General features: G+C 38.7%; 1 protein-coding gene across 1 annotated transcript in view; it reads right to left on the bottom strand.

Annotated features, from left to right (window-relative positions):
• The window catches only part of btv (beethoven), a 594436-nt gene that overhangs the window by 304328 nt on the left and 263616 nt on the right, over positions 1-26492 (bottom strand). Inside the window, exons 30-34 of the mRNA XM_068226811.1 lie at positions 25014-25204; positions 14926-15064; positions 14613-14732; positions 10846-11028; positions 1349-1572 (exon numbers count right to left, since the gene is read on the bottom strand). Of these exons, the coding sequence (XP_068082912.1) occupies positions 1349-1572; positions 10846-11028; positions 14613-14732; positions 14926-15064; positions 25014-25204 (857 nt within the window). The remainder of the gene's footprint in view (positions 1-1348; positions 1573-10845; positions 11029-14612; positions 14733-14925; positions 15065-25013; positions 25205-26492) is intronic.

The raw sequence follows: 26492 nt of genomic DNA, 5'->3' as shown, positions 1-26492 counted from the left end.
TCTAACCACTAGAATATTAACAATAATAACGACATGTTAGCTTACCATTCTGATTCCTTAAAAGCCCATTGGCTGGAAGTGACAATCCATGATAGTGGACTATTTTGAAATTTTTGGATTATGCTACACATTTAGCATGGTCAGCTGCTACTCGTTTCCGAGAATACTTTTTCTCCTGCAATTCTTCTTAAAGTCTGTTGGCTCTGTGGAAATGTTGCTGATGACTGATCAGCTAATCTTCGCATGAAACATGCGGCCACACAGTTCACATCTAAAGGCGGGTGGAGGACGCGGTTGTATCTGACGTAGTTTCTGCTTTTCATGGGTTTTAATTTCTTGTCTGCGATGTGCAAGTTCAAACAGTGAGACACCTTCTGCAGTAGCTTTGCGCCAAAGAACACAGTTTTGCGCAGTTGTTGTCCAGGTATTAGCATTTATGTTGGTGCTGTTCATAGTTTTCTTAAGCTGGACTTTATAACGTTTCAAAGGAGCACCTTGAGGCTTTTTGCAATGACCAATCTAACTGTAGAGAATTTTTCGCCATTGTAAAGTAACTGTAGAGAAGTTGTTTAGGCAGTCTGCTATCATTCATACGCTGGATGTGACCAACCCATCTAAGCCAATGAGTGATGCTGAAGGCTTCTCTGCTGTTCATATGCACCTTGTCAAGAACTGCCACATTGCTTATCTAGTCATCCCATTTGATGTTCGTGATGGATCTAAGTTTCTGCTGATGGAAGCGTTCCAGTTTCTTTATGTCATGAAGATATATATAGATTAGATAAAGTTAATAGTAATCCATCTATCTTGACATTCATTAATAGTTTTACAAAATTAAACCAACTTCACTATTGTCTTATGAAGTAAATAAGTGACCTTATTTAAGCAGTTAAAAGCATTCCAAACCAGAAAAACTATTTACCACCGTAAGACAGTAGAAACATTACTTAAATATAATATTAAGAGTAATAAAAAATCCCTTATCACCAAGCGAGTTGGCTACACAGCAAGGGTTGAGTAGTTGTAATTGGGAGATGGTGGGTTCAAACCTCACAATCACAATCTTTTTTGACACCAGGCAAATGTAGGAGTGGTACTTGAAGGCCACAGCTCCTGCCTTACCAGTTCTACAAGCTCTTTTCCAACCCATTTTTCACCAAAAACTTATTGTGTTAGTACAATATTAAAATGCTTAAAAACAGAAAATCTGTCAACTTTATCATTGCATATAAGCTCAATACTGAAGGGAGATGAACTAAAGTTTATAAACTAAGTTGGTTATAGTGATGAGCCAACATAACAGTTGTAGTGTATGTATATAATCTTTTAAGTATCACACTTAACTTACTTAGACAAATCAAATACTTCAACCAGCTTGTGACCAATACTTTTTGCATGTCTGAATCCCTCACAATACAGAATTACTTCAGCGATCAGCTCGTTGTCTGGACGAGACATCACTACTGGTCTGAAGAGCTGTTTTAAATTATCTGGTAGTTTCTGTCGACCTCCGTAACCTTTACCAGCTGGGTTCAGAGTCACAAATATCCCAGCATTAGGATCCAGTGGAACCTGTTAAATTTGGAGAAAATAAAGAAAAGAGAACCCAAAAATATTATGAATATTAAATAACAAGAGAACACTATAAAGGAGACTCTGAGAAGTATAAATAAATGATATTTTAAGTCATAGAGATATAGGAACATGAAACGGAACACAAAAGAGCCAAGAGCATGTGTTCCCTTCCATGTTACTAACTCTATATGACTCGATTTGACACTTGTTTGTTACTTTCCAATACTTATAAGGATATTTTAGATAATGACTGTACATTTCATTTGAATAAGTTACATACCACAAAGGCAGCCATAAGTTCTGCTATAACAGAGGGTTCTCTACAGGAGAGGTAAGTTAAAGAATGTTTCTTGGAAAAGGAAAGATACCTTTTTAAGAAGGACCATAACTGGGTTGATTGGCTTTGGTAATAAATAGCACACCCATGCTTTGTTGGAGAGTTCTAAAGGCAATAGAACTATGGCTGTTTCTGTTGTGGACTTTATTTTGAACAGTGCGCTACTCAGCGAGCCTTCTAAAAGTGCTGCATATTCCTGCCAGCGAGCATAGAGATCAGTGACGTCATCCTGCTGGTGACCTATGTACCGGGTGGTCCACCAGCCCCTTGTGATCCAGTTTTATGCATCCCTTCACATTTACTACAATTCTGAAAGACATTGTGACCCTCTCCCTAAACTGAGGTAATATAACGAGATGTGTGTTTACGGGCTAGAAGACAGCAGGAATCGTAAGCGCCACTATTAATTCATTATGGGTGCCTCGAATGAACCTGTAAAATGAATACAGACACGCAGAACATGTACTTTAAAACAGGAGGTGGATGCACAGACCGAGAGCACAGTACTGTACAGGCTGGGAAGTGGGCGTCGTAGGTCAAGTGTCGCAGTAGCTCACGTGGCAAGCGGGCGGGGAGATATGTGATAGTGGACATTGCTCAAGGTAAGAGGTTCGAATCCCACATAAGAATTTTTTTTTAACAGCCAGTTGTCTGGGATGTGGTAAGGTTGCATATTTGATAGCTTCTAAGGACTGATTTGTTTATTTGATCCTGTAAAAGACTGTATGTATTGGTGCATTGGGTAAGGTGCTGGGTTGGACAAGGATGAGGAGATGACAGTCTGTGGCCAGTATAGACTGGGAAGTGGGCACCGTAGGTCAAGTGTCTCAGTAGCTCACATGGCAAGCACGTGGTAGGATGCGTGATAGTTGACAGTGCTCAAGGTTTAGAAGGTTCAAGTCTCATGCAAGTATTATTTTTAAGCCAATTGCCTGAGATATGGCAAGGTTGTACACTTAATACCAGTATTTTATCACAGACTGATTTGTTTATCTGGCCCTGAAATGGGCCGTTGTTATGGTGCTGGGTTGATAGAGGCTAGGAAACATGTAACAGGATTTCAGTTATCCACGTCGTTTAACGCAGCACCTGCTCGAACTGGCAACCTCCGTGGTCAATACAGAGCTGCGTATGATGTTGTAAGGACCATCAGGCCCTTTGTAACATCTCTGGCGAAATGGATCGGGATGCCTTGGTGATGAGCTGTCTAAGGTGATAAGGACTGGCCGGCTCCTGTGTATACACCAGTTGTTCTACATGGCCCCACAAAAAAAAATCAAGGGGCATAAGATCGGGCAATCTGGCAGGCCAGGGGACTTTTCCCCTTCCTATCCATTTATCAGGATACGTTGCACGGAGATGGTTCCGGACGACAACCGGGGCGTTCGCTGGAAGTCCGTCATGTTGAAACCACATCCTGCAGCGGTCAAGGAATGACATATGTTCCAAAAACGGTCGTAGTTCATCTTGGAGAAACCGCAGATAGCGTTGGCTGGTCAGATGGCCCTCATCCTTTTGCTAGTGGCTTTACATTGCACCGACACAGATAGGTCTTATGACGATGGGATAAGAAAGGCCCAGGAGTTGGAAGGAAGCAGCTGTGGCCTTAATTAAGGTACAGTCCCACCATTTGCCTGGTGTGAAAATGGGAAACCACGGAAAACCATCTTCAGGGCTGCCGACAGTGGGATTCCTACCCACTATCTTCCGGATGCAAGCTCACAGCCGCGCGCCTCTAACCGCACGGCCAATACGCCTGGTAGATGGCCCTCAAAGAAATGGGGATCTATGAGGTGATCATCCATGATTCCACACCATACACTCATGCCCCACTGTACCTGAAAAGCTGTCTGTCGCACCCAATGGGGATTATCCATACTCTGGTAATGCATATTATGGCGATTAATGGTTCCATTGTTGTGGAATCGTGCTTCGACCATAAATAAGAAAGAGTTTACTTCATAAATAAGAGAGTCGCTAGAAAAGCAGGATCAGTGTCCACATGCTGTAGGATCCATTGATAGAACGCCACCCGGGCATCGAAATCATGACCATGGAGTTCCTGGTGTAAGCGCAGAAGGTACGGTGAAACCGGTAGGTATGCAATATCCGCATGACAGACGCTCGGCTGATGTTCATGCAATGGCCTGTGTGCTAGTATGAGGGTTATGACAGATAGCATCAAACACGACCTCTTTATTGTCAGCAGATGTCACGGGATTAGATTATCTTGACAGGCCGTGTCCTTCCCAGGGATGCAGTATCCTGCAGGCGTCTTTCCGTGCTCCGAAATGTTGTGCGTTCTTGGTACAGGCAGTGTGTATGGTATGCATTCTGTCCAGCTTCTCCATAGATAAGTAATATATCCACATATTCGTCGCAGGAATACATCTGAAGGCAGTGAATAAACTTTGTGTTATGAATTGCTAAGAAGGAGGGGAGTTCACATAGCTACATACTTACCTGCCTTCGCATGTTGTTTTCGTTCCATTGGAGCATACTTTTCCCTACCTGTGGTCTACGAAGCATGGAACATGTATGACGTAGCTAACTGGCCACAGACTATCATCTCCTCATCCTCATCCAAGCCAGCACCATACCCAATGCAACGATACATACGGTCTTTTACAGGGTCAAATAAAGAAATCAGTCCTTGGAAGCTATCAAGTACGCAACCGTACCACATCCCAGGCAACTGGCTGTTAAAATTTTTTTAAATGTGGGATTCGAACTTCCTACCTCGAGCAATGTCCACTATCTCCCCGCCCGCTTGCCACGTGAGCTACTGCGACACTTGACCTACGGCGCCCACTTCCCAGCCTATACAATACCGTGCTCCTGGTCTGTGTGTCCACCTCCAGTTTTAAAGTACATGTTCTGCATATCTGTACTCGTTTTATGGGTTCATTCGAACTACCCATAATGAATTAATAGTGGCGCTCATGATTCCTCTGTCTTCTAGCCCGTAAACACACATCTCGTTATATTACACCAGTTTAGGGAGAGGGACCGATGTCTTTCAAAATTATATTAAATGTGAAGGGATGCATAAAACTGGATCACAAGGGGCTGGTGGACCACCCGGTATATGCCTCCAGGTGGAGAGCGAACAGAGGCCATATGCAGGCAGTCCAGCGACTAGTTACAAGCAAGTCGGGCATGGAGGTTCCCCCTTTTTAAAAGGTGCACCAAACAGGTGGACTGATGGTTAGTCACGAGGTTTCACCTCAGAGCAAACCCATTAGCCCCACTTACTCTTATTTGCAATATTCTACTCTATTTAGTCTTCTTCTCTTCTGGCAAGCTCTGTATTATGATTGTAATATTCAAGTAGTTTTCGACTGTGTCCTTTCTACTCTCAGAACGTATATTCTAGGCAACAACCTTCAGAAACTTTTATTTTCATTGCGTTCTGACAACATAAAGAATTTGTAAATATTAGGTTAGGCATTTTGGTAATGATTTCTGTAATAGATCGACCAGGGCCCTATTCCACGAACGAACTTTGCAACTTTTCACTCTGCACTTTGCACTTTTCAGTTCAGATTTTGTTCCACCATGGCTTTTCAGAGTTAGCTTGCAAAGTGAAAAGTGAAAAGTAGAGAAATCTTTTCACTTTTCAAGCTTGTTATGTTCCTCCATTGGTACAGAAATGCAAAGTGCAAAGAAATTAAGTGAAAAGTTTTCATAAATCTTGCAAAGAGATGATTCCCTTTTCATATGTTAATTAACAAGTACCTATATACATTAGTTTCTTGGTGTAGAATTTGGTTTAGTCATATAAACATGTTATGACGTGAGCTTTTGTTAGCATCAAGTGAGGACAGTGATGCAGAATCCAATAATAGAACGTCCAAAGACAGGATTAATTTTCATAACCTCACTTTGACGTAATATCGCGAGTGATTTCGTATTATCCCAATAGAGGCTGACTATATTCTAGAAATGATCGGTCATTTATTGAAACATAAAGAAGTAAATTCCTTTCCGAAAAAGAACAAATTTTACATTTTTTAGTAAATGGTGCCCAGCTGTACTGTGTAACAGCAATGCATGGGACATCAAAATCAATTATCTGCAGAACTGTTACCAAAGTCATAGATGTTATAGTAAATGTAATATTTCCTAACAGTACGTTGGCTTGATAATCCGCTTAATATAGCGACGGGATTTCTAATGAAGGGTGAATGTCCTTCTGTGTGTATATGTGTTGACGGTACTCTCGTTAACATTGATGTGTGTCATCATTTGAGAGGTTATCTTTAAAGTTGTCAAAAAAGGATGTCATGTTTCTCCTTGACAACTTCCACCACAGCCAGCTTCTTATAATAACCTTTCTTTCCCATGATAAAAACTTTAACAGTACCTACGACAATTATACCGCCAAGTTCGCCGCGAAAAGTAAAGCATTAAAATCATAGAGTATTAGGCCTATACAGTTTGCTCATGGAATAAACTCGATCGGATCACTCATTCGCAAAGACTTTTCACTTTGCGAAGAAATTGAAAAGTGAAAAGTGCAAAGTTGAAAAGTTGCAAAGTTTGTTCGTGGAACAGGCCCCAGCTCATGCAGGTTATTAGTTAAATGTAATATTCAGGTAGCATTGTCATTCGACAGCAGCATCTCTTTAAAGATATTTTTTTGTTTTTGGTTTTTGTTATTCAAGTCTGGGCAACAACAGCAAGAATAATTATTGTACAGAGTAAAAAGAGTTCACAAATAAATCATTTACAGTATTTTGTGTTGTGCATATCCTCTCTTATGTACACAACAGTTTCCTCTACAGGAGATACAGTTCTCTGTACAACCTCATGATCTGAATTTTCAAAATGGAGATTAATTACACTTCCTCTTTCAGATTACTAGTGGTGAGCACTAGACAATTTTAGAGGTGGGATTTAACATGGGGGGAAAGATAGTCTAAAAATACAAATAATAAAATGATTCATAAAATGCACAAGTAGAGAGAACAGAGGAGGTATTCAGGTGTTGGTCTTGAAATGTAGGATTCCAGCACAATATAGCAGACATGTTTGATTCAGGAGGTCAAATGGACTATATTGCTATTAACCTATCCAAGGCTCTTGATAGGATAGATCATGGGAGACTACTGACAGAAATGAGGGCAATTGGACTACATAGAAGAATGACAGAAACATTTCTAGAAAACAGAATTCACAGAGTAGGTTAACAATGGCGTATGGCCTCCGAAAGAGGCCTGGTGCAGGTCTTCAGAGTAGACACTGTATAGGCAACCTGTGCATCTAATAGAGTAGGTGAAGCATTATCTGACACTATAATCATTAATAGAGGAGTTCCTTACAGCAGTATTATTGGTCCTTTATGTTCTTAGATATGAATTATTAAAAACTGGAATCAGAGAAAAGGCGTTTTGCAGATGATGTTATATGTAGAGAGTAAAAAATATGTTACATGATTGTGAGCGACTGCAAAATGACCTTGACAGTATTTTGAGATGAACAGTAGGCTATGGTATGATGGTAAACATGGTGAAAAGACAGGCTGTGAGTTTCACCAAGGGGAAAAGACCTCCCAAGTTTAATTACTGTGTTGCTGGAGTGAAAGTACCTCATGGCATCACTGTAAGTACCAAGTACAAGAAAAGATCTTCATCAGGGTAATCACATAAATGGGACTGTAAATAAAGGTTACTTACTAATCTCTTCATATGGATATGAGTAGGAAACAGATTTTCATGTACTAAAAAATTGAAAATAATTTTATGTAGGAAAAATATAAAATATTTATAAAAATGGAAAAATATGGATAAAATTGAAAAAGTATCTTGTTTCAATATTGCAAATTTGTAAAAACTTAAGTTTATTAAATATCACTCACCAATCATGCTGAGGCAGAGGTGGATTATAAATGAGTTTTAATTACTGTGTTGTTGGAGTGAAAGTACCTCATGGGTACAGCCCTGCATGGATGTGGATATCCATGAAGTTACTGTCTTGGCAGATGCAAACTGTATGGCAGTGCGGACAATTTTGCTGATAATATTTACAATATTCGCGGATATTGGGGAATCTCGCTCCTAGACATAACATACAAAATATTTTCAATGATCATCCTTAATAGGATAAGTTTACAACTTGAGAAAGAACTAGGAGAATATCAAGTAGGTATCAGACCCTGGAGGAGCTGTCCTGATCAGATCATGGGTCTTAAGTTGATAATGGACTATAACAGGAGAAGAAACAGAGATATGGTGATGACATTTGTAGATTTCAAGAAAGCTTATGATTGCATCCACAGAGAATCTCTGTTTAAAATTTTAAGACACCTTGGACTTAACCCCAAATTAATAAACATAATAAAATTGACTCTCACCAACACCAAATCAAAAGTGAAGTTTAGGGGTGAAACATCAGAGACATTTGAAATTAAAACTGGGCTATGACAGGGAGATGGGCTCTCACCACTATTATTTAACTGTGCTCTAGAAATGGTAATGAGGGAATGGTTTAGGAAATGTCCCCCCAAAATAAAGATTGGCCGAAAAATCAAATCAAATTGCCTGGGTTTTGCTGACGATTTAGCATTACTAGCAGTGGACATGAAGGAAGCAAAAACCCAGATAACAGAACTTCAAAACATTGCAAATAAAATTGGCCTCAAAATATCATTTGAAAAAACAGAAATATCAAAATAGTAACTCAATTTAAATATCTTGGAGAAGTAATAACACATAACCTAAATGAAAAAATCTCAATCCAAATAAGAACAAATAGATTAGCTAAAGCACAGAAGTTAACATGGGATATCTACAAAAAGAAATGTCTATCAATAAATACAAAAATAAAACACTACAACACAGTTATAAAACCGGAAGCTACATATGCAGCAGAAACACTCTTTCACCTGAATAAACAATCAAAGACTGACAGACTTCAGAAAACTGAAAGGAGGATTGGAAGAATCTGTATCAACAAAAAATACCAGAAAGATGGACAGTGGCGGTTAATACCTAACAAAGTCGTGTACAAAGAGCTAGAACCCATTACAGATACTATGTGTAAGAGGAGACTGGGTTTCTTTGGACATATCATGAGGATGCAGGATTCAAGACTTCTGAAACAACTAGTACAACACAATCTCATCTCAAAAAATACTACAACAGGATGTAAATGGATCAGAGAAGTAAGAGAGGATCTGAAGGAAATAGGCCTTACAACAGAAGACACCACAAATAAGATAAAATTGAATATAAAACTCAAGAATACAAACCTCCGCTTTACCCTTACACAAAACAAACCAACAACATGCACATTTTCAACTGAGGAAAGGACACGAAGATCGGAGCGTCTGAAGAAGTACTGGGAGGACCGCAAAGCCCGAACAATCCCTTCAAAGAGACCTGAACGACGGACTGACTAAAGTGATCCTATGTGGTCATAAAATAATAATAATAATAATAATAATAATAATAATAATAATAATAATAATAATAATAATAATAATAATAATAATAATAATAATAATAATCCGCGGATAACAATTTGCAGATGCGGATAATGAAGTTTATTAATTTTCACTCAGGTAAACTCTTATTTTTGCTTGTCATCAGGTGACCCTTGACAGTGGTATGGGAGAATTGAGATATATATATATAAAGAGCCCTGAGACCATAAAGCCGTAAATCTGACCTAAGCCTAACTGGCTCCTGCCCATATATATGTCTTTTTTTAATTTAAAATTAGAACAAAGAAAATATAACAATTTATATGTTTTTATTCAAAATATTTAAAAGATTTATTTAAATTTTAAAAATTCAGAAATATTTATATTTGAAATAAAATTCTATGTACAAATTACAGTGTTTGAGTTCGGAATTTCTGTCATAGTTAGTCTTTTATCTATAAGAAAAAAAAAATTATTTACATAAAAATCTGTTCCCTTGTTATGAGAATATTTAGGGTTTGTAGTAAGGATGTAAAGAAGAGGCATATAGGTCACTGGAAAGACCACAATTAGAGTATGGTTCCAGTGCATGGGACAGGATTACTTGGTTCAAGAATTAGAAAAATTCTAAGACAAAAGAGTAGTATTATGAAAATATTGCTAACTTTGGGCAGGGAAGAATTGGGAGTAAGGAGACAAGCTGCTCAACTAAGTGGTATGTTCCAAGTGTCAATAGAGAGATGGTGTAGAATGACAGTAGATGAATAAGGTTAAGTGGTGTTTCAAAGAGTAGGAAAAAAGCACAATATGAAGATAAAGTGGCAATTCAAGAGACAAATTTGGACAAATAATTGTTTATAGGAAGAGGAGTTAGAGATTGGAATAATTTACCAAGGGAGATATTCGATAAATTTCCAACTTCTTTGAAATTATTTAAGCAAAGACTGCTGCTTGTTGTTTTAAGGGGCCTAACATCGAAGGTCATCGGCCCTAAGCAAAGACTAGATAAACAACTGATTGGGAATGTGCCACCTGTGCCTCTGTGGATCAGTTGTTAGAGTGTCGGCCTCCGGATCCCAAGATAGCGGGTTCAAACCCGGCAGAGGTAGTCGGATTTTTGAAGGGCGGAAGAAAGTCCATTAGACACTCCATGTCGTACGATGTCAGCATGTAAAAGATCTCTGGTGACACATTTGGTGTTTACCCAACAAAATTAATTAAATCTCAGCCATAGACGCCCAAGAGAGTTTCGGTTTACTTGGTCTGCCATCTAGTGGGCCTAGAGTAAAACGGAACGTCAAAATTGACGAGCAGGCAGCCAGATGGCGTCAAATTTGAATGTCTGCACGTGGTAGCTGAGGCCATACGATTATTATTATTACCTAGGTGACTGCTCTGAATGCAGATCAGTGGTTACTGATGATTGAATGGCTGGTAAGATGTAGATTACTGTCAAGTAAGAAGTCTGTTAGAGATCCTGTCAGGAAAAATTGCACAAGTTAGTTACCTCATCATCCAATAAATGCACAGACTTCAGCCCATTCTTCAGAGCCATTTGAATAGGTTGGATCTGCATTGAGATGGCTGACAGAGTAGCCTCTTCCAATCTGTTGAACTCGTCAAAGCAACCCCATGCCCCGCACTTCACCAAACCCACAAAGATACGAGCCATTGATTGAACATCAATTCCCTGAAACAAACAATCATTTTTGTATCACAAAACCTCAAAAACCATTTCTCAAATGCAGTGATAATCAGCGCAGCATTTGCTAAAACTTATGTAGTGTTACACCTGATTATCACAAGCAGCAGCAATTTCAGTTTCTGGATAACGTACACAAATGCTCGGATTCTTTTCCTGCCATTATATAATTCTTCTTGTTTTTGGAGTGTCTTTCCAATTAAATAATCATCTCTCCATCTCTTTCAATGAAATGTTTACATCTACAAGGTGAAGAAACATAAGCATTTACATCATCTCAACCCAGCAGTAAAATATTTCCTCGAGCATGAAATAACATCTGAAGAAACCATAATACTGACAACCACCTTTCAGTATCATACTAATCTCTACTGGGAAGAAAGAAATATGAGAACCATTTCACAAAAAAGGAGAAGGGCTATAGATCGGAGAGTTTGATGACACGTTTTTACCATATGATGACAAGAATGGATGCACTCACACTATGGAAGTCTTGATAACTCCAACCTGAGAAGACAAGAAGTTTAATACTTGCCAATGTGCTATACATTCTGTTAGCATAATACAATTTTTTTATCATTCCTATCTCTGCAATCACCTGACAGAAAATGAAACAAAATAATTTTTGACCATTTCTGTTATTGAATTGGACAATAGTGAAACAACAAACACTCATCAACCATTCTACCTCCTTTACATGAAAGATACCACTAAAAATGTAAGAAATGACTAAAAGTCATATTATAAACAAGGGGTAATACAACTTACATAATTCATATTTGTCCCTTGTCTTCTCTTTCTATTGCTCCCTCTTCCTACACTAACCTGTCACTGTGTTCAGCCTATTACATGTTCCTTTTCATGTTCATCTCTCTTTGTATGACTAAGGTACATGAATGCTCAGCATATTTTCCTGTCATTGAGTCATTCCTTACATTTTTAGAGGTATCTCTCATGTAAAAGAAGTAGAATGGTTGCTGAGTATGTCCTGTTTCACTATTGTCCAGTTCAACAACAGGAATAGTCAAAAATGATTTTGTTTGATTTTCTGTCAGGTGATTGCAGGGGTGGGAAAGATGAAAACATCTTCAACATCTTTCCAATTAAATCATCTTCTCTCCATCTATTATTTTTTGTGGTCACTTTCCACTCACTTCTCTATCGAATTATTTACATACTGTCCAGATTTCATTACTTCTGATATACCAATAAACTGCACCATTAGAGAGCTACCCCTAACCATAGAGCATGAACTACTCTCTATTCACGAACAGGAAATTTGATCTATTAATTCCTATCAAGCATGGAACAACCACCTTACCCCACCTACTGCTGATTGGCTACGAAAGGAAGGAAGTGAGGGATGCTGGAATTGACAACGAGGAAGTGATTTACTATGGTCGTCTAACGAGAAGTCGCGTAGATGCGGGATAAGGGGTATGAGGGGTAAAAATGGCTGCCGTGCATGTGCTTATCTCAAGTCTCAAGGTCTGACAATAAACATCTGTTCCGTCTGCAGTGACTCTTGCGAAATGAGGTGCTGTTCTGAAGCTTCAACGTGGTAGTGCAATTGTGCTTTAGTTATACATTTACTGTAAGTACTGCATTTGGACAAGTTAATAGTGAACATGCATCTGTTTCAGAGAGTTCGCACTGTCTGTCACTATTACAAGTGTACTGAAAGGTATAAAAATCACCAGACAACACACATGAAAACATGTGCACTGGGGCCAATAAAAATATCGGAAGTATTATTGCAGATCACACTCTTTCTAAAACAAATGTTAGAAGAATTTTTTTTAATTTTGGAGCAGTGAGTTATTAAGCATTATTTCCTCGTCACACTCTTACACAGTGAACTGGAGGTTACACTCAACCATATATGACTGGGAGGAACGACTTTGGCCGCCATTTTGAAGTCGACTTTGAGCAACAGTCCTGCAACTGAGAAACCATTTTTATGCTTATTAATACATTTGATTAACTCGGGTTATAGCTGTCGCCACAGTTGCGTGATTACGGGAAAAATCGACTTCGACTTCAAAATGGCGACCAAAGTCATCCCTGCCGGTCACACATGATTGAGTGTAACCTCCAATTCACTGTGTAAGAGTGTGACCAGGAAAGAAATAAAAAGTTTCCTACTAACATTTGTTTTAGAAAGAGTGTATCCTGACGAGGCACATGATGATCGTGTCAGGTGGTGACAGAGCCAAATCGGTGGATCCTGTCAGCATGTATGACAAATTCTGAAGAGGAAGAAGAAGATTGCAGATGCAGTGGTAAGAGTATCAGTCCTCCAACTGAGAAACCATTTTTACGCTCATTAATACATTTGATTAACTTGGGTAATAGCCGTCGCCATAGTTGTGTGATTACAGGAAAAGACCTTGAATTCCTGAACTTCACAGGATAAGTTGCACCTTCGGGGGACAAGCCGTTAGCCTCAGGAATGCTCATTTTTGCTTGCCGGTTAGCTGCGAGATTGCTGAATAACAGTGAGCCTATTTGTGCTTGTATTTCGCATTACATTCAGAAGTTGGAAATTTATTTTGTGTTGAGTGGTACAGTGAAGTGTAGCAAATATTTGTTGTGTAATACGGTAGCCTATATCTGGATTAGGAACATAATAGTGTGAAACTAACTTACGTGGTGCTTACTGTCTTGCGATAGCCTAGTTATGGATACGGACAAAGTCATGAAATTCCTTACTAATGAACACAAAAATTAAATCCGCCAGAAAGCGGACTGGCGTACACATCTTCAAGTGCACAGAGGTCACGAATGTTGAACACGCACCTTCGAGTTTCGTCTCAAGCACTCAAGTTTGTCGAAGTTTTGTCGACTTCAAAATGGCGACCAAAGTTATTCCTCCCGGTCACACATGGATGAGTGTACCCTCCAATTCAATGTGTAAGAGTGTGACCAGGAAATAATGCTTAATAACCCACTGCTCCAAAATAAAAAGTTTTCTACTAACATTTGTTTTAGAAAGAGTGTGATCTGCAATAATACTTCCGATATTTTTATTGGCCGCAGTGCACAGGTTTTCATGTATGTTTTCTGGTGAATTTTACACCTTTCAGTACACTTGTTATTTTATAAGCCCCAGCGGAAAAGATTTTCATATTTGTTCTCATGTTTTTCACACCTTTTAATACTTTCCTCTCATCTTTAGAAATTGTAGATATAATTTTCACTGAACCCGTGGATACATGACATAAAATGCCATGTCGGAAAAAATTATATCTAGTGTTTCCATATCCCTGTTGGATAGTATTATCTGTATACTGTATTCAGTAGTAAGTTTTCTAGCAAACCGTACTTCTCAGGGTGTCACATCACAGGACTGAAGTACACAAGTTTCTGGGCCTTACTGCTGTTGATAATCTCCGGCTCCTTTACTATTTTGCTTCAAAATGCCTTGTTTTGAATCTGATTTTTTTTTTTTTTGGCTAGTTGCTTTACGTCGCACCGACACAGATAGGTCTTATGGCGACGTAATCCAATCAATCCAGCTGATCCAGAGTATATGCTATATATATATTTAAACTCTATAACACAATACACACCTCATCACAGTTGAAAACAAGAACTTGACGGCCCAGTAATCCTCCCAGTGCTTTAACCGACTCAGTCTTCCCAGTTCCAGCTGGCCCATATGGATTGCCTCCAAGTCCCATATGCATGCCCTGCAACAAGAATAGTAAGGCACAATCCACATTTATCCAAAGATTAAATAAAAAGGTTTTTTATTAAAATTCAGTAATTAGAAAAAAGTAAAGCTATTTTCAAGGAGTTGATGTTCAAAAACTAGCCAGTGTATAGGAAAGTTGTAATTGCAGTAAAGCAGATAAAACAAATATTGTAATTTTACTACATTACCTGAGTAAGTGTAAGGTAACATTTATCTGTGAGAGGTGTGTGTACAAGTTTAGGAGCATTTCCTTGGTACTCATATGTGTAAGAGAACTCTGCATCCACCATCCTTGCTACAGCCTTACCATCCTTACGGGTGTAGAACCTAAGGGAACAGAAAGCCTCATATAGTATACAAAGCTCAAAATGCTCCACTGGTATTGTATCACACATAAGACAGATTTATAATAAAATAATCCTAGTTGTCAGCAATGCTGCTATTCTCAACAAAAAAAAAATAAAGGCTAATTATGTTCTGATGATGAATTTCACAGTCTAGGATACAAGACATGATATAATAAACATGATATAATATATATGATATAATGATGATATAATATACATGATATAATAAACAATCAAAATTTACGTGTATAGGTAGGAAATATAACGGACTCCCCTGACTCACCTTAAACTTCCACAATCTACTGTGAGAACTAAACTATGATGTTTCGCTTCAGTAGTGCTTCATTATGAACTGTATTCTTGCTATTCCTGCCGCAACTAAGCCTTAAAATTTCTCCAACCTCCTTTTTCACCTATGGAAAACTCTGGATCTATCTCGTGCTTGTGCTAAGCACCAGTCACCTGAAATGTTTTCTCGATGTTTCCAATGACACAACCACTAATGATTCACTCGCCATGTGTCCTGCCTTCTGCTTATGCTGCCTTCTTAACCCTATTTAAGTTGAGGCTTGAACATGGCTCATTGTTTATTCTGTGAGTGTGCCATGGAGCTAAACTTTACATCATCTGCCTGCTGATAAGGTAGGACATTTTCTGACTGTTTATTACCATTTTCTCTGGGGACTCTGTCACTACCAGGCCACTATGGATTCCTAAAGCTCTTTCTACTTCTATCAACTCAGCTGATTCTTTCTATTATCACGTATCATGTATTTTCAGTCAGCTGCGGATGGGATAGCGCACCATTGCGGGATGTTCCTTAGCCAGTAAATTGCTCATACACTAATTACACCATTTGATGTTTTGACAGGTTTGTTCTGAACTGTATGCTCCGGTCTGTGGGTAAGGGACAAATTCTGTGTCCTTCACTTGTTTATATTGTGAAGCTTTTAATCTCTTTACTTTGACATTTCAGTTGTGAGCTGGACTCTTATTAGGCCTAAAATTCACTGCTACATTTGACTTATGCAGTCTCCTAGCATGGCCACCTCTTCAACGGACTCTCCTTAAAAAAAAAAAAAAGATCATTGTAAATTCAATGTTTGTAATTATTTATCTTCAGTATTTAGCTTCTTTGTTTAACTTTGCTTAAGCTAGGCCCTCGGTCTGGCTCATCTTAAATTTATGTATGCAACTTCAGAGAGTACCTAACCTAGTCAATGGTTTTTAATAATATTATGCTAATCTTTCCCCTTGTGGAAACATTTTGTGGAGCCATTGGGAAACTTCTTACCATTCATGTAATTCCACTATTTTTATTGTTGTTTGTATTATTCAGCCTTGGCCCTCAATAATAATAATAATAATAATAATAATAATAATAATAATAATAATAATAATAATAATAATAATAATAATAATAATAATAATAATAATAATAATAATAATAATAATAATAATAATAATGTATTTTTTACCTGGGGGTATGGGAAATCGTTCATGAGACACTTGCGAGGGTCTGCACTCCATGAGCATGTGAGATTCCTACTCACTAAAACCCACACACCCTTTTGCCACAACATATATCTCTGCCCAGGAACTGCTCTCGCATTACTTCAGGGCAGTGTCGTGCTTGTAATTTCTCAGGTTTCTTCTTGCTTTATTTCTCCTTTACTGCTGTTCATGAGCATTCAAATCCCTCTTTTCCTGACGCAGGATGCCTTCTACATATACTGCTACCTGATCCCAAGATTCTTGGTTTCGTAGCATCACCTGCACAATAGTTTCTGGAGTCAATTATCCTTGCTCAGCTTCTAAACATCTTCTCTGTGTTGACCAATGATAACATACAAAAAATGTGTGAAGTACATCGTCAAAATCATTGCAATAAATACACCCCGGATCACTCGCTCTACCTTCTCTGTGTAGAAATTTCTGGAAGTATCCATGACCTGTCAAGAGCTGTGTAAGATAAAAGTTAACCTTACCATGAGCTAAACACAGTATCAGTCACTTAGTCCATTTTCCTCGAGGATCATCCTCCCATCTTTGCTGCCATCGTTCCATTCATTGCCTATAAGCTAGCTCCTTAGCACGCTTCTTTCCAAGCTCCCCTAGAGTTTGCCAGACTGCCTGTCTCTCTAAGGCAAGTAAATCAATCGGTGCTACTGCTGCTACCATAAGAACCGCAGGTTCAGATACTGTGCGATATATATAACAAATATTATTATAATATTTATAGATCCACTTGTTCAATACAATACAATACAATCCACTACTTCATGTGGTTAAAATTTATACATAATACATAAAAGTCATAGGTACATGTTTCAACCTTTTTTTATGGGCATCATCAGCCTATATCAATCTTAAAAATTAATGGATATGTCCGACTCGTTGGCTGAATGGTCAGCGTACTGACCTTCAGGTCAGAGGGTCCTGGGTTCGATTCCCGGCCGGGTCGGGGATTTTAACCTTCATTGGTTAATTCCAATGGCTCGGGGGCTGGGTGTTTGTGCTGTCCCCAACATCCCTGCAACTCACACACCACACATAACACTATCCTCCACCACAATAACACGCAGTTACCTACACATGGCAGATGCCGCCCACCCTCATCGGAGGGTCTGTCTAACAAGGGCTGCACTCGGCTAGAAATAGCCACAGGAAATTATTATAATTATTATTAATGGATATGGGATCTTTCTAATCTTATAAACTATAGAGTAAAATGTCGGACAATGATCTCATAAAATGTTATACTATAACATCTAAAATAGGGATACTGCACAGAAAGTATGTTAAAAATACTGTGAATTAACAGTTTTTGAAGTTTATAACGTGGTTAATCATGGATATTTGAGCGTTTAAAACCAAAATGGATCCTCTTCTTATACATCATTAGGACTGTGACGGCCTTGAGTGTAAAAGCACAATCATCCAAGGGGGATGTTTGCTCCATTCCCATAGCATGAGTTCAAGATAGTAAAATCAATGTCAGTTATTTAAAATAGAAGTGTGAACGTATCAAATGTGTTAAAATATGAATGGTTGATTTATCAGAAAGTCATAGAAAAGAAGATGGGACTTCTTGTGGAGACGTTGCTAATGATAAAATGTTGTGTCAAAGCTAGCTGATGTTAGTGTTTACTTATGTTATTACGGTAATCAATTGGATCCAAAAGACGGTCAAGTGGGTGTTATTAACCCCGTTGAAACATTTGTTCGAAGAAATGATTGAGTTTTACTTGTACGGTGCGTGGTAAGTACGTCGGGCTGTTCCAGCAACGCTAGCTTGACTGACCTTTCTACTTCTGGTATTTATAACGGTGTGGCTATGTACTGTGCGATATGCGCTTGTAATACGCAAAGCTGACCTTCGCTGTACCGCAGCTATCCTTTGCCGTTATTTTTCAAACTTCAGAGATTCAGCCCAGACTTCAGCACCATATAGAAGTGTCAAGTAAACTATCGACATCAGAAGTCGTAATTTGCTAGACTTTGGACCTTTAACGTTGCTCATTAATCTACTCAGTGTAATCATTGTTTTCACCACCTTATCTGTCACCCATTTGATATGATCCCAAAATGTAAGTTTAGTATCAATTGTCACTCCGAGGTACTTCTAGATGTTTCAATTACTGTTTGTCCAATATACATTGGAATAATGGTCTTGATCCTTTTTCTTGTCAAGGGAACTATCTCTGTTTTATGACCTGCCAGTTGTAATCTGTGATTTGCCATCCAATCTCTCAACAGTCGCATCACTTGATTTAGCTTAAACTGAGCCAGCTCCAAATTTCGAGCTACTATCAAAACAGCTATATCATCAGCACAGCCCACTAGCATCGTGTCTTCTGGCATCTCTAACCTCAACAATCCATCATACACAATGTTCCACGTATTTGGGCCAAGGATGGACACTTCTGCTGCACCAGCTGTGAGCTGTTTCACTCTCTGCCTATCTCCTGTGTGATATACTAGAATACGATCTTTCAAATACACTTAAGAAAATGGAAATTGCAACACCATGAAGGGATTGGTCGTTTGTGTTGATTTTCAAGATATGGAACGATGACATGTAGGTATGTAAATAAACAAAGTTTCAGACCCATTGGATTGTTGCTACAGGTCTCCCCACGTGATTGGTCGCGGAGGAATCAACTCCAGTATACGGACTCTGGTGTAGCGTAGTCGACTTGCAGTCTGTGCGGTGAAGTGTTCGCTGTCAAACATGCCTCGACAACAGAGAAGAGCACGGTATCAACAACTGTCACCGTTTGAGAGGGCTCGGATAATTGGGCTGTGTGAGGCTGGATTATCGCTAAGGACTGTCGCTGCACGTGTTGGCTGACAGGCATCTACAATACAACGTGTATGGCAGCAGTGGTCAAATGCAGGTACCCACACTCGTAGACCTGGCACAGGCCCAGCGCGACAGACAACTGTGAGAGAGGATCGCCGCATCATTCTGATGGCCCGGATGGAACCCCACGCAACAGCAGCGCAAATTCGAGCAGCTGTGGCACCCCACGTTACACAACAAACAGTTGGTAATCGCCTGTGTGCAGCTGGCTTACGAGCCCGTGTCCCTGCAGAAGGTGTTCCATTGACCCCACAACAGCGATGTGTAAGACTGGCCTGGTATTACAAGAAAGATTGACGTGGGTCGACGAATGGCATAGGGTTATCTTTAGTGATGAATCGCACTTCTGTCTTGCCCGCAGTGATCGCTGGAATCGTGTGCGCCGATGTACTGGGGAGAGGGGCTGCCCAGATCTTATTGTCGAGAGGCACACAGGACCAACACCAAGCATTATGGTCTGGGGAGCTATTGGCTTTAATGTGAAATCACAATTAGTGCTTGTTGAGGGCACTATGACTGCTCGACAGTACGTTGATAGGGTACTCAATCCAGTGGTTGTCCCTATGATGGCAAACATTGCTAATGGGATGTTTCAGCAGGACAATGCCCGGGTTCACACTGCGCGCATCTCCAGAGAAGCTCTCCATGACATCACAACCTTAGAATGGCCTGCCAGATCCCCGGACCTCAGTCCTATTGAGCATGTGTGGGACATAATGGGTCGACAACTGGCCAACCGTCCTCAGCCACCCACAACTCTGGAACAACTGACCCGTGCAGTGCAGCAAGCATGGGCCATAATTCCTCAGGAAGTGATCCAGGGCCTTATTGACTCCATGCCTTGACGAATTCATCAATGTATTGCAGCTCGTGGTGGGCAAATCCTATATTGATTGTTGTCCAAACTTGCAGTCAGAGGGACCTGAAAGTGTAATCGTCGAATCACAACTGAACACTCGTCCTGCATGTTCAATTGCAGCAATGTAGCACCACTCCTTCTGGGTGTTGCAATTTCCATTTTCTTCAGCGTAATTTCTCATTATGCACATGAGAAACTCTGGTAGTTTGAAAGTTTCTTGAAGCACTTCCAACATGTCATTCCATCTCACCAAGATGAAAGCGTTCTTGACATCCAGAGTCACAAGAAGTGTCACTTTTCGAGAATGATGATTACGTTGCAAGTGATAAAAATCATTGTTATCCGTATTGAAGATACTGAATGTAGGATGCTAAAAATTTTGTTTTGTCACCTATTCAATACATGTAAATTATACAATTTAGGAATTTATTATTGATTCCACTTGAGACATGTTTCGCCCTTCATTGACGGCATCATCAGTCAAATTATCTCCTCAAGGCAAAAATCAGGTACCTGGTTAGTAGTTGACATGCACAAATTAATACATATTATTAAACACATTACAAAAATTAAGTATGTGAAACAGTTGTACAATAGTGATGGTTGAATATATAGGTTTATGGAATAAGAAGTCAGCACCAATGCGTAAAAATTAAAATAGTAGAGTTCGGCAGTGGTGCTCTGGAGAACAGTTGACGCAATCATAGGAAAATATAAAGTTTTAAAAATATTTACATTATAACAATCAAGGGAAAAAGGGTGTAGTGCTCGGCGTCAATGTTTGTAACCAAAAATTAATGTCAATGGTTGGTAACTCTACAGTATTTACATAGTCCAATTGAACAGTTGAGAATAAGGTTTTAAAAAAGATTTACATTATAACAATCAGGGGAGAAAGGGTGTAGTGCTCGGCGTCAATGTTTGTAACCAAAAATTAATGTCAATGGTTGGTAACTATACAGTATTTACATTGTCCAATTGAACAGTTGAGAATTTTACAATTTATATACATATTTACACAAGAGCAGCTCGGTGAGCAAGGATATAAAAAAAAAAATAAAATTTAAATCTAGTACCAAGTGCATCTTGTTGTTTTAAGGTTGGAAGAAGAATGTAGCATTGACATTTCAGAAAAATGCAGAGTGGTTTATTTTAGTTATTTTATTTTAGTTATTTTAGTTAAACTGTTAAACTGTTCTCCAGAGCACCACTGCCGAACTCTACTATTTTAATTTTTACGCATTGGTGCTGACTTCTTATTCTATAAACCTATATATTCAACCATCACTATTGTACAACTGTTTCTCATACTTAATTTTTGTAATGTGTTTAATAATATGTATTAATTTGTGCATGTCAACTACTAACCAGGTACCTGATTTTTGCCTTGAGGAGATAATTTGACTGATGATGCCCCCAATGAAGGGCGAAACATGTCTCAAGTGGAATCAATAATCAATTCCTAAATTGTATAATTTATATGTATTGAATAGGTGACAAAACAAACCTTTCAGCAACCTACAATGATGATTACCCCACACTGCAATGATTGTTGAATGTCCTCATCGAAAACCATATTGATGATCAGAGAGGTCCCCATCTAGTCGAACTGCTGAAGGTATTCTTGGTTGCAGCAGTTTCTCTAATCCTTTCCTGCAGTATCCAGCATACATAAAGGCCTATAGCCCCCAGATTTGTCTTTGCTTATTAAAACTAGCCGAGCTGTTTTCCAGCAAACACTAAACACCCCTGATAGCAGGCAGCTATTGTATATTTTCAGCCGCAAATGTGGGCAGAAATATGCTATCAGCTTTAATATCTATGCCGGAATACCATCTGGTCCTGGGGCCTTTTTATTTCTAAGAGAGTAAATCACTCTCATCATTTCTTCTGGTGTAAAAAGTGGTACATTATCTATGAAGTCATCATCATCATCATCACCATCATCATCATCATCATCATCATGTCCTCTCAGGATGATCTGGGAATAACATATCTACAATATACTTCATTGCATTTGAGTCCATGTTCAGATTCGACAAACTTCCAAGTTTCTTCATAATGATCTTGTATCCTAAAACCCATGGGTTGTCATCCACTTCCTTAGCCATTTTCCACCATTTGTCGACTTTACTCTTTTAAATAGCATTTCTCAGTTCTTTCTTCACCGACTTATACTCAGTTGTGAGTGAGGTGTCTTTTGGGTTGACTTGTGCTCTCTGTGCCCTCTGTCTAAGTTGCAGACAAAGTCTTCTCTGGTCAGCAATTTCTTTGGTCCACCAATAGGCTGAACGCTTCCTGTTTTGTAATGTGTTACGAGTCATGGACAAATCACATACTTTTCAAATAAGCTACATGGTGAGTTCAACACATTTCTTAGCCACCTCTTTCCTTTATAACAACAACTTTGTTCTGTTATACTATCCATTTCATTTCTTAAGACAGCAAGAAATTTCTCTCTGTCCATACTTCCTATATTCTGCCGTCTTGATTTATACGATGTAGTATTCATCTGTGGAGTTTTAGGAAGGACACGAAAAATAATGTACTGGTGATCTCTTCCTGTGTATTCTTCAATCACCCGCCAGTCATTGATGTTCGACACAATGTCCTCAGATACAAAAGTCACATCCGGTATAGTTTCCCTACAGCCTGGTCGTCGAAAGGTTGGCACAATTTCCAAAATTAGTGGCCATCAAACCCAACCTAGCGGAAATCTCCATAGTTCGGCGCTCTCTAGAGTTGTACTCTAACATACCCCATTCTAGGGATTGGGCATTGAAACCACCAGCAATTATTAAACTGTTGTCAAACCCTTATAATACATCCTCTAGGCCAGGGATGGCGAACCTAAGCCAACACAATTTCGGGGGGCACACCACATGCACATATTAACATTTTTATGTACATCTTGCATCATACAGTCAGTGTTTCAGGTTTAAGAAATAAATACCAAAAATCTTGATTCTAGTTCCATTCGGAAGCGCATCATGACAACACTGATACATCTGGAAGTAAAGTGAGATAAATGTCAGATACAGCTGATGAGCCATTCGCTCACCAACATCATTAAACGTGAGGAACTTAACCTTATTTGCCCGTATTGAACTGAGATCACAATTGAAATAAAAATCTTGTAGGTTCCACCTTGTTCAACACAAATACACTGTTGTTAGATGGTTTTTACAACATATACTTTATTGCAGAACTAGTTTCAGAGTTCATTTAGGCACCATCATCAGCTGCATAATAAGTAAAGAAAAACTTGGAGATATAACAATATAAAACAACATATTGATATAATTAACTCCTTAATATCTATTTAATGTTAAATTTAAAAACTATAATTCACAACAAGATAACCCCTGTGAGTCAAAAATGTAAAATCTCATTTCTGAGTGATGAGTTGTCTTCAATATTCAGTGATGGCTATTATTCTATACACTCGTAAAAATCAAGTTCAATTACAACCTTAAAATTGAAAAATTAGAGCTGAATCAAGTCCTATAATGTTCATTTCACAGATGCGTTGCTAGGCATTTATTAGATAAAAAACCTTGTTGTGTTCATTAAATTCCTAAGTTTTTGAAGTTTATTGATATGTGGAAACGTAGTTCTTGTAAGACGAGTGTGTCTGCTTGTGTCGTGTGCTATGTGATGAAGCGCTAAAGAAGGAGAAGTAGGGGTGGCACCTCCTATCTCAAAAGGTCATCTGCGTCAAGAGATCATTGGCAGTTCGACTCCTATGCATATTTGCCTGAATAACCTGCATAATTTACCATTAGTTTTAGCCTTTTCAAGAGCTTCATGAAACACTGTTCAGGCACCCCTTGCCACCCGTACTTCCCCTTCCCTTTCCCGTGAGTCAGTCCTTCGTTGTAGAATGTGAAAAACACAGTATATCAGGAAAAAAATATGAGTACACAATAAGACGAGGACAATCTCCACATCTTCATATTCTGCCATCTTCAAATAGATGTACCTTCTCCTCATCAATCCAAGTTCTTCTACATCTTCTCAGCACCTGAAGAGCTTGTTTTTGCTTCCCAGTTTCATCAGGAGGGAAGACATCAAGACTCACCAAGGGGCCTTCTTGACAGATCTTAAATCTTGATGTGGAAAGTGTAGGATATAATTTCTCATAATGTCTTGTCATATCTTACTCACTACATCCCTTTTGAAGTTCCATGGTATTAAAATGTAAGTTTTCTACACAATTTTCTATTAAGAGAAAGTCAGTGCGAGCCGAAATGCTTCTTCACCTTCTTGCTAATTTATACCATTCAGTGCTGAGCTGAGTGGCTCAGATGGTTGAGGTGCTGCCCTTCTGACCCCAACTTAGTAGATTCGATCCTGGCTCAGTCCGGTGGTATTTGAAGGTGCTCAAATACGTCAGCCGCATGTCACAGATTTACTGGCACGTAAAAGAACTCCTGTGGGACAAATTCTGTCACCTTGGCATCTCCGAAGACCATAAAAGAGTAGTTAATGGGACGTAAAATTATCATTATTATTATTATTATTATTATTATTATTATTATTATTATTATTATTATTATTATTATTATTATTATTATTATTATTATTATTATTCCATTCAGTAAATGATGCATGCAAACAATAAATAATAAGAGTAAAATACACACTATAAAATAGAGGCCAGATATGTTTGCATTGTAAATCAACATCAGATACAAATCTTACCTAAGTTGTTTCTGCCAGTGCCACTCATCCACAGAAGAAACCTGGGTAGCTATCAACTGCTCTACAATGCTTATGTGATGTATAGTGTCAAGCAACAGAGCCTTCAATTTAAGTTCAAGTTCCTGAGAATCTCCTTCTGTTTCTCCACCAGCCCATTCCAGTTCTAACTTAGTATACGTATCCATCTGAGCCTTTAAATATGAAAAGAAGAAAGTACAGAGGAAGCAAAACTATGTACTGAACAATTCAATTATATATAGTAATTAACTTGATGACAATCTAATAGGAATTACAGATAAATTTCTCCTAACAGAGAAAGAAAATTCAGCAGTCAAACTAGAATCTTTGATAGGTGACGACCCTGACACATGGTTTATGTTCCTTTAGGTGAATGTTGTAGGCTACATAGATAGGTATATAAGATCTACAAAATATATATAACTTTGTAAATGCCCCAATAATACAAACTATACAGCCATTACTTCTAAATCAACACAAACAAACCAGCAAAGTTCATTGTAATTTATTACATTCAATAATGGTGACATATTTTGTAGGTTTCTTTCATAGTGGCTGAATGAAACACTGAATACTCTAGTGCAATAAAACTGCTTTTAAGCTCCTTTTGATTCTTGTATATTATATTCAATTAACTCATTTGTCAAACCATTCACATTTTTGAAAGCAAAGATAGCATTTTCTGCTAGAAAATAACAATTTATAGTTTCATTTTCTGAACACTAAAAAAATGTTTAATCTCTTTTATTTCCATTGTTGCAGTCTGGAACTTAATAGCTCTGCCTGTTGTTTGGAAAGACCTTAATCCCTAACTAAGTTATTAAGTTCTGCCTGCTGTATCAGATGTGGTGTATTATCATAACAGGGAGTAAAGAAGGGATCAGCAGAAGTTGAAGGAAAGTATGTATATTCTGGTAACTTGAGAATGACAGAGGGTGGTGGCGGTGGTGGTGATTATTGTTTTACGAGGAAGTACATTTCGGGAACCATCCTTCGTTAACACTAATCTGAGGGAAAAAGTGGAAGGGGTCCGGCACACCAAAAAATGGTGTCGGCCAAAGAAAACAAGGCCCATGAAGGGTGTGAAAATGAAAGACTCCCTAAGCCTCGGAAACATGAATACCATTGGGGTTGGAAAAGAACAAGAGCTGACCAAAGGAGATTGGATAAGATACATGAAAGTGAGCAGCCTGGCACAAGTACTATAGGTGGAAGCAATGCCAGGACTCTGCTCAGGGCCCCATAGTTGCCAATCCATGTTATCAAGTTTTTTTTATTGCTAGTGGTTTTATGTTGCACTGACCCAGATAGGGCTTATGGCGCCAATGGGATAGGAAAGGCCTAGGAGTTGGAAGGAAGCGGTCATGGCCTTAATTAAGGTACAGCCACAGCATTTGCCTGGTGTGAAAATGGGAAGCCACAGAAAGCCATCTTCATGGATACCGACAGTGGAATTCGAAC

The sequence above is a fragment of the Anabrus simplex genome, chromosome 3, assembly GCF_040414725.1.
Source record: "Anabrus simplex isolate iqAnaSimp1 chromosome 3, ASM4041472v1, whole genome shotgun sequence".
In the NCBI taxonomy this organism is placed as follows: domain Eukaryota; kingdom Metazoa; phylum Arthropoda; class Insecta; order Orthoptera; family Tettigoniidae; genus Anabrus; species Anabrus simplex.
The sequence above is the reverse complement of the archived record's forward strand: the minus strand, read 5'-3'. Positions and strand labels throughout refer to the sequence as shown.